At 66.5% G+C, this 9,063-nt stretch overlaps 1 protein-coding gene across 2 annotated transcripts; it reads right to left on the reverse strand.

Moving 5' to 3' along the window:
- Positions 1 to 1,162: 1,162 nt before the first annotated feature.
- On the reverse strand, positions 1,163 to 9,063 carry TMEM161A (transmembrane protein 161A). 2 transcript variants are annotated; one of them, XM_053999429.1, is made up of 12 exons: positions 9,001 to 9,063; positions 7,985 to 8,088; positions 7,282 to 7,362; positions 5,933 to 6,030; positions 5,689 to 5,845; positions 5,280 to 5,431; positions 4,549 to 4,609; positions 4,303 to 4,446; positions 3,806 to 3,919; positions 3,119 to 3,293; positions 2,323 to 2,419; positions 1,163 to 1,817 (listed from the first exon to the last, which is right to left on the reverse strand). In XM_053999429.1, exons 1-12 carry the CDS (start codon positions 9,001 to 9,003, stop codon positions 1,561 to 1,563), a joined length of 1,443 nt encoding a protein of 480 aa, XP_053855404.1. In that variant the 5' UTR covers positions 9,004 to 9,063; the 3' UTR covers positions 1,163 to 1,560. The 2 variants fall into 2 exon arrangements, with proteins under 2 accessions (XP_053855404.1, XP_053855405.1); XM_053999430.1 differs by lacking the exons at positions 3,119 to 3,293; positions 3,806 to 3,919 and having other exon boundaries at positions 2,323 to 2,429.

The following is a 9,063-nucleotide window of genomic DNA, read 5'->3' on the forward strand; positions in this document are numbered from 1 at the left end:
ACCCCCAAATCCCGAATCCCGGCAGCCGCGGCCGGGGGAGCAGGGCTGGGAGCGGCCCCTCGCTGCCCGCGGCCGTGTCCGCGCTGCCGCCTGCGCGATCTGTCACTGTCGCCGCCGGGCCGGGTCACCCGTCTGGGCAGCTCCCCGGGGAGGCTCCGTCTGCGTGTCTGCCTCCGCCGCAACCCGGCCCTAGCAACGGCCCGGCCGCCCCTCGGCGACAGGCGACAAACGGGCCGGTGGGGCAGCGCCAGCGCCGCGGGGACACCCCCGTGCCCCCCAAACCCTGCGGGAACCCTGCGGGAACCCTGCGGGCCCGCGCCTTCCCACCCTTCTGTGGGGCAGCGCCCAAATCCCCGCTGCGCTGGGCTGGGCTTTGGGTTCCTCATCTCCTGCTGGGCTGGGCTTTGGGTTCCCCATTTCCTGCTGGGCTGGGCTTTGGGTTCCCCATTTCCTGCTAGGCTGGGCTTTGGGTTCCCCATTCCTTGCTGGGCTGGGCTTTGGGTTCCCCATTTCTCGCTGGGCTGGGCTTTGGGTTCCCCATTCCCTGCTGGGCTGGGCTTTGGGTTCCCCGTTTCCTGCTAGGCTGGGCTGGGCTGGGCTTTGGACTCCTCATCTCCCATTGGGCTGGGCTTTGGATTCCTCACTTGTAAAATGGGAATTTCCCTCTCTTTTATTTTAATTTTTTTTTTTTTTTCAAACATCCACGGCGAGGATTCCCGGGAAGCAGCAGCAGCAGGAGGAGGAGGAGGAGGAGGAGGAGGAGGAGGAGGAGGAGGAGGAGGAGGAGGAGGAGGAGCTGGATTAGCCCAGTTAACCCCGGGCCCAGCGCCGCTGCCTCCTCCCGGCCCTCGGCGAGAGGGAATTAAGGCCATTACAAGGCTATCAAATAGGATCAGAGCCCCCGTCCCTTTCTCCCAGCAGCCCAGACCTGCTAATCCCGTTTCACGCAGCTGCAGCAGCACCCACCCCGTGGGACAGCCCGGCTCACAGGGACCCCGGCCCTGTCCCCACCCCCCCAGTGCCACCAGCCCCGGGTGACCCCAGGGACAGGGACAGCGGCGCTGAGGTCTGCTCCTGCCGGGTGGTGCTTCAAGCAGCACCGTGGGACCTGCTCGAGGCGGGGCTTGGGGACACCGAGAGCAGCTTTCGGGTGACAACGACGCTGGTGTCACTTGTTTATTGTGAAGCAGCCATCGAGGCTGCTGGGCCTGAGGGGTCACACGGAGCCCGGGGGGGTGACGCCGAGGTGCAGAGACCCTACAAAAACCCCCTACAAAAACCCCTCTGGCTCAGCTGAGAACGCCCCGAAATCTCTGCTGGCCGCTCCACGTGCCACTCCTGGAGGTCCCCACGGTGTCCCCAGCACGCCAGGAGCCGCTGCCCTCCAGGAAAAGGCAGCGCTGGGGCGTCCCCACGAGGGGCAGGCACAGCGGTGACACAAAACCCGTCCTGGTGGCACCGACGTCCCCGCGTGTGTCCTCAAAGTGGGACACCCAGACAAGGCAGCAGCGAGGGACCGGCAGCACCCAGTCCCTCCCAGTCCCTCCCAGTCCCTCCCAGTCAGGACGCTGCCAGGTACTGGTGGAAGTAGAGGCCGAAGAGGCTGGTGACCACCTGGCAGGCGGCCACCCACCAGGTGAGGAAGGAGAAGAGTCCTCGGAAGAAGGGGGGGGTGAAGATGCAGCCCAGGACCCCCGAGATCTCCTGCACCACCATGTGCACGTCCCCGCCCGCGTCACCCTCGGGCCGTGGCGCGGCCACCGGCGCTGCTGGGGACACGGCGGGGGACTCGGGGTACAGCCCCCAGGAGTGGTGACCTGTGGGACACAGGGGTCAGCTCTGGGGGGGTCTCTGAGGGACACAGGGGACAGGTCCGGGGGTCCATGTGGGACAGCTCTGGGGGGGATCCTTCAGGGACAAAGGGGACAGGTTTTGGGGTCCCTGTGGGACAGCTCTGGGGGGGATCCTTCAGGGACAAAGGGGACAGGTCTGGGGGTCCCTGTGGGACAGCTCTGGGGGGGATCCTTCAGGGACAAAGGGGACAGGTCTGGGCGGGTCCCTGTGGGACAGGGGACAGGTCTGGGGGTCCCTGTGGGACACAGGGGACAGGTCTGGCATGTCCCCATGCCCCTGCCCTACTGGTGGCAGAGTCCCAGCACCGAGTTTGTCCCCACTGCAAATCAGAACAGAACCACGGGACAGAACTGTGGGACGTCCTGAGCTGGGGGCTGTGACAGCCGGGGACAATTCGGGTACCAGTGACCTCCCCCAGGCTCCTCCCGGCCACCCCAAAGCCCCCAAAGCCCCGGAGCCCCTCCTCACCCAGGGTCTTGAGCAGCAGGGCGCAGTGCAGCATGAGGATCACGGGCCCCAGGTACTGCAGGCTCACCACGGACACGTAGCAGTAAATCCTGGAGATCTGCGGGAACCTGGGAATGCTCAGCGGGAATTCCGGAATCCTCACCGGGAATTCGGGAATCCCCAGCAGGAATCCCAGGACCCATGCCCCAATTGCAATCCCAGTCCTGATCCTGATCCCAATCCCAATCCTGACCCCAACCCCGGCCCCAATCCCAGTCCTGACCCCGATCCTGGTCCTGGCCCCAGTCCCGGTCCCGGTGCTGGTCCCACTCCCCATCCTGGTCCCGGTCCCAGTCCCCATCCCAGTCCCGGTGCTGGTCCCAGTCCCCATCCCGGTCCCGGTCCCAGTCCCCATCCCGGTCCTGGTCCCCACCCCCATCCCGGTGCTGGTGCCGGTCCCGGTGCCAGTCCCAGTCCCTATCCCGGTCCCTGTGCCGGTGCCGGTCCCACTCCCCATCCCGGTCCTGGTCCCCATCCCCATCCCGGTCCCGGTGCCCGTCCCAGTCCCCATCCCGGTCCCGGTCCCAGTCCCCATCCCGGTCCTGGTCCCCATCCCCATCCCGATGCTGGTCCCGATGCCGGTCCCGGTGCCGGTGCCAGTCCCAGTCCCCATCCCCATCCCGGTGCCGGTGCCGGTCCCACTCCCCATCCCGGTCCCAGTCCCGGTGCCGGTCCCACTCTCCATCCCGGTCCCACTCCCCATCCCGGTCCTGGTCCCCATCCCCATCCCAGTCCCCATCCCGGTGCCGGTGCCGACCTTCTGCTGGATCTCGCGGGCCGGGATGCGCCCCGCCTCCCTGCGCATGGCGCGCACCCAGCGCTGCGCCAGCCCCAGGTACGCCTGCAGGTGGTGGCGCGTCCCCAGCAGGCGCAGCAGCGACAGCGCCACGATGGCCCAGAGCCGCAGCGTGTCAAAGGACGAGTCCGAGAGGCTGCCAGGGCACAGGGGACACGGGGCTGGCACGGGGCTGGGACAGGAGCCCCGATCCACTGGGGACAGGGGGACATGGGGACACAGGGGACAGGGCTGGGGACAGAAACCCTGATCCATAGGGGACAGGGGACACGGGGGCTGGCACCAGGCTGGGACAGGAGCCCTGATCCACAGGGGACACTGGGCTGGCACTGGGCTGGGGACAGAAACCCTGATACACAGGGGACAGGGGACAGGGCTGGGGACAGGAGCCCTGATCCACAGGGGACACGGGGACATGGGGACACAGGGGACAGGGCTGGGGACAGGACCACTGATCCATAGGGGACATGGGGGACACAGAGGGTCACAGGGGGACATTGGGGGAGGTCACAGGGGTCATTGAGGGGCTATTGGGGGACATTGAGGGATATTGAGGGATATTGGGTGTCACAAGGGGTGATTGTGGGGACACTGTCACAGGGGTCACACGGGGTCACCGGGGGATGTCCCCCCAGCTGTGCCACTCACATCTGCACCGTCTGCTGGCCCAGCGGGGCCTGGAGCAGGAAATCCCGGGACAGGGGCCGGACCCACATCAGCACCACCAGCACGGGAGCCACGAAGCCCACGTGCAGCAGGACCCTGCCAGGGACTGTCACCGACCCCACAGAGACCCCACAGAGCCCCCACGTGCAGCAGGACCCTGCCAGGGACTGTCACCGACCCCACAGAGACCCCAGTGTGTGTCACCGACCCCACAGCCCCCTCCCCTCCCACCCCAAACCTCCCCCAGAGCTGGGGGGTCCCGGCACCGAGCCCTCCCTCCCTCTCCAGGTGTCCCCCACTGTCCCCAGGTGCCCCCCGCTGTCCCCAGCTATGCCCAGATGTCCCCCCATTGTCCCCCCATTGTCCCCAGGTGTCCCCCCCAGGTGTCCCCCCGTTGTCCCCAGGTGTCCCCCCTTGTCCCCAGGTGTTCCCCACTGCTCCCCCCAGGTGTCCCCAGGTGTCCCCAGGTGTCACCCAACTGGGTCAGGGGCTTGTCCTCGGCCATGCTGAGGGCGTCCAGGTGCGTCTGGGCCAGGCGCAGCCCCGGGAAGGTGAGGCAGGCCCCCAGGAAGGAGCACAGGGCCACCAGCCCCAGCTTGAAGGCCAGCCTGGCCAGCGGCAGCCTGGGGACACAGAGGGGACAGCGGCGGGGGCCGTTGTCCCCCGGCCCAAACTCCCCAGAAATCTCCCCAAAAAGGGGTTTGGGCCCCCCATCACCGACTCACGTCCACTCCCAGCCCCGCGGCTTCAGGATGGGCTCCAGGTTAGTGGAGACTCCGGCCAGGCCTGCGGGAGTGACCAGTGCGGGAGTGACCAGTGGGGGAGTGACCACTGGGAGTGACCAGTGCGGGAGTGACCAGTGAGGGAGTGACCACTGGGAGTGACCAGTGCGGGAGTGACCAGTGGGAGTGACCAGTGGGGGAGTGAGGAGTGACCAATGAGTAGGGAGTGACCCCCAGGAGTTGGGAGTGACCCCTAAGAGTAGGAAGGGACCAATGAGTGGGGTTTGACCACTGGGAGTGAGGAGTGACCACTACGAGCGTGGAGTGACCAATGAGTGAGGAGTGACCACCATAAGTGTGGAGTGACCACCATGAGTGTGGAGTGACCACCATAAGTGTGGAGTGACCACCATGAGTGTGGAGTGAGCAATGAGTGAGGAGTGACCACCACAAGTGAGGAGTGACCAATGAGTGAGGAGTGATCAATGAGTGAGGAGTGACCACTACGAGTGTGGAGTGACCACTACGAGTGAGGAGTGACCAATGAGTGAGGAGTGACCAATAAGTGAGGAGTGACCACCACGAGTGTGGAGTGACCACTACGAGTGAGGAGTGACCAATGAGTGGGGAGTGACCCCTGGGAGTGAGGAGTGACCCCTGGGAGTGGTGTGACCCCCCTGACCGGGGTCCCCAGCGCCCCCTCCCCGCTCCCTGTCCCCGTCCCCGTCACCCACCGGCCTCGAGGCCGAACTCCAGGTAGTCCTCACGGACCACCAGGGCCACCATGGCGAGGAGGAGGAAGAAGAAGGCGGAGGTGAGGCACACGGAGCGCTCCCCGCCCTCCTCCGAGCGGAAATAGTGACGCATCACCATGAAGAAAACCTTGCTGCGGAGTTGGGGACGGCTGTCAAGGAAACTGGGGGACACCGGGGGACCCCCCCAAACCCACCGAGACCCCTCTGCTCACCCCCTAAACACCTCCACCATGAAGCCACCGCCACCTCCTCTGCGGGGCACCTGCAGAATTGGCCGTAAATAACCCCAAAAATTCAGATTTACGCCTCAGCTGGGAGGAAAAACAACGGCAGGGTGGGGGGGGGGGGGTTCCCCCTCCCGCCTGGCGCCTCAAAAAACTGAGGATACACGGAGAAGACGACGGTGAGCAGGCACCAGAGGACGCCGAGGTTGGTCTCCCTGGAGGGGCTGACCAGGCAGAAGTAGCCCTCGCTGAAGACGTACACGGCGCCGGCGTAGACGGCGAAATCCACGAACCACTGGTACTCCAGGAAGTGGCGCAGCACTGGGGACACGCGGGGACGCGTCACCGCGCCGGGGACGCCCCCGCAGCCGCCCCCGGGACGTCCCCTGGGGGGGCACGGGGCGTTACCCAGCGCGTCCAGGGCCGTGATGGGGCTGGTGTCCAGCTGCAGGTCGATGTCGCGGGGCACCGAGAGCGCTCTGTCCTCTGCCGCCCCGTTCGCCCTCCTGCGGGGAGAACCAGGGGCTGGATCCTCCCTTGGGTCACCCCCACCCCGGGCCCAGCAAGGGTTAACCCTGTAGCGCTGCTTAGCTGTCGCCCTGATTTTTAAGAGTTTTCTAAAGCCTTCTGAGTCGACATTCTTGTGGAGAACTCTCCCCACACAACTTTCTGTAAACAACCTATTGTTTTGCATTTTTTCATAGAGGCAGAGAAATTTGATGCACAGGTAGTTTGTCCAGTGTCGTTGGAGGGGTGGCACGTTCACCCTCCAATCCACTGGCACCTTTTGAGAACTATAAAAGATTGGGGTCAGAAAATAAATGAGTCTCTTCATCCAAGGGTGACCAAGGCTGTGGTGCGTCGTTTTTGCTTGTGTCACCTGGTGGCACTCAGCGATTTTGTAAATTAACTTTTAACCAGCTCGCCATCAATTTTGGAATGGCTGGGGCAAGTAACCCCACCCTGCCGTGTTCAGCGACACGAGGAACGAATTCACCGTGTCCTGAGACACCGGGGTCGGAGGCTAACGCTGGCAGCAAAGGCCCAGAAAGAAAAGGACCCCCAAACACGTGCCGGGCACGGCCCAGGCTGCCGCCCGAGGACGAGGATTGTCTGTGCAGAGGAAACTCATGGCATGGCGAACGTGTTCATGTGTGGCAAAGATGAAATTGTTTTGGTGTTTGTCTTACAGAAAACCTCCCCGAAGCCTCTTTTACTGGAAAGAGCTGCCAGTCAAGCCGGGGGAAGCGACAGGGCAGCGCCTGAGGCTGCAAAGTTTCTTGTGCTGTTATTGTCACACAGAAACAGCGTCCTGTGCCGTGCCCGGCACGTGTTTGGGGGTCCTGGGAGTGAGGAGTGACCCCTGGGAGTGAGGAGTGACCACTACGAGTGTGGAGTGACCAATGAGTGAGGAGTGACCAGTGAGTGTGGAGTGACCCCTGGGAGTGGTGTGACCCCCCTGACCGGGGTCCCCAGCGCTCCCTCCCCGCTCCCTGTCCCCGTCCCCGTCACCCAAGCAGTGACGTAAGAGTGGGTGAGAGCAGAGACTGGCTCAGCAGAAATGCCACCAGCAGTGAGGCTCCAGCACAGGCACTCTGCTGCCGAGACTATCTCGAGAGGGGCAGAGGACTCCTGAGAAACCTCCCGGCGTGCCCCGTGACACCCTGGGCGTCCAGCAGCCCCTGGGAGAAAGGCTACCAGCTCACAGGGGCCGGCAAGCCCAAGCGTGTCCCGGCCCCCCCCGGGCTGATGCTGACCTGTCCCTCCTGCTCTTGGGGCGCTGCTTCCCGGCCAGGGCGCACAGCTCCTCGTCCGAGGGGTGCTTGTACCTGTACAGGCTGCGGGGACAGGGGGGACAGGTGTGGGGACAGGGGGTGACAGGGGGGGTGACAGGTGTTTGTACCTGTACAGGCTGCGGGGACAGGGGGGGACAGGGGGTGACAGGGGGGTGACAGGTGCTTGTACCTGTACAGGCTGCGGGGACAGGGGGGACAGGGGGTGACAGGTGGGGTGACAGGTGCTTGTACCTGTACAGGCTGCGGGGACACGTGGGGGGACAGGGGTGGGGACAGGTGCAGGGACAGGGAGGTGACAGGTGTTTGTACCTGTACAGGCTGTGGACACAGGGGGGGTGACAGGTGTGGGGACAGGAGGGGGTGACAGGTGTGGGGACAGGGAGGGTGACAGGTGCTTGTACCTGCACAGGCTGCGGGGACAGGGGGGACGGGGGGGGGACAGGGGGGTGACAGGCAGGGGGACAGGGGGGGTGACAGGTACTTGTACCTGTACAGGTTGCGAGGACAGGAGGGACAGGGGTGGGGACAGGGGGGTGACAGGGGCAGGGACAGGGGGTGACAGGGGGGTGACAGGCGGGTGACAGGTGCAGGGGACAGGGGGTGACAGGGGGGTGACAGGCGCTGGACGTCCCCAGGACCCGCCGGGCACGGGGCAGAGCCGTACCTGCCGTTGCAGAGCAGCCAGCGGGCGAAGGAGCAGTGCGGGGCCATCTTCTGCATCAGGCTGGCGGCCAGCAGGGTGACCACCACCTGCACCCCCATCACCGCCTGCCGGGGACACCCGGGGGTCACCGGGGCTGGGGGGACGGGGGGACACCCCCCGCAGAGCCGGGCGTGGAGGCTGAGCCGGCTCCGTCCCTGCTGGGGACACCCAGGGGTGACACTGGCCGGGACAGCCCGGATGTGAAGCCCCCGGGCAGGGACCCTCCGGCACGGACTGTCCCCAGGGTGGCACTGCAGGGACCCCCGGGACCCCCGGGCAGCGACCCCCGGGCAGGGACCCCCTGGCCATGGTCACCCCGGGACCCCCCGGCCGTGCCGAACCTTGGGACTCCCCAGGCAGCCTGGCCATGCACCCCCCGCTCAGAACCCCCGGTCCTGCCCCGGTCCAGCCCCGGTCCCCCCGCTCAGAACCCCCGGTCCAGCTCCGGTCCCCCCCGGTCCATCCCGGTCCAGCCCCGGTCGTGCCCCGGTCCATCCCGGTCCCCTCGGTCCCCCCCGCTCAGAACCCCCGGTTCAGCCCCGGTCCATCCCGGTCCATCCCCGGTCCATCCTGGTCCATCCCCGGTCCGGCCCCGGTCCCCCCCGGGTCGTGCTCCGGTCCAGCCCCGCTCAGAACCCCCGGTCCATCCCCCGGTCCATCCCGGTCCCCCCTGCTCAGAACCCCCGGTTCAGCCCCGGTCCCCCCCGGTCCAACCCGGTCCATCCCCGGTCCCTCCCGCTCCTCCCGGTCCATGCCGGTCCCCCCCGCTCAGAACCCCCGGTCCCCCCCGGTCCATCCCGGTCCAGCCCCGGTCCCTCCCGCTCCCCCTGGTCCATGCCGGTCCCCCGCGCTCAGAACCCCCGGTCCATCCCGGTCCATCCCGCTCCCTCCGGTCCATCCCCGGTCCATCCCGGTCCCTCCCGCTCCCCCCGGTCCCCCCGGTCCCCCCGCTCGGTCCCGGCCCGCTCCGTGCCCACCATGCCGGGGTCAGCGCAAAGGCGCCCGCAGGAAACCCGCCCGCTGCCACGCCCCCGCGGGCA

Source organism: Vidua macroura, chromosome 26, assembly GCF_024509145.1.
Source record: "Vidua macroura isolate BioBank_ID:100142 chromosome 26, ASM2450914v1, whole genome shotgun sequence".
In the NCBI taxonomy this organism is placed as follows: domain Eukaryota; kingdom Metazoa; phylum Chordata; class Aves; order Passeriformes; family Viduidae; genus Vidua; species Vidua macroura.

What these genes read in the sequence shown, in the direction of transcription:
- TMEM161A (XM_053999429.1), bottom strand. An exon ending in GGAGTTCGGCCTCGAGGCCG is followed by an intron (nt 4,610 to 5,279) that starts GTGGGTGACGGG and finishes TCACTCCCGCAG; the next exon opens with GCCTGGCCGGAGTCTCCACT. An exon ending in CCGCGGGGCTGGGAGTGGAC is followed by an intron (nt 4,447 to 4,548) that starts GTGAGTCGGTGA and finishes CTGTGTCCCCAG; the next exon opens with GCTGCCGCTGGCCAGGCTGG.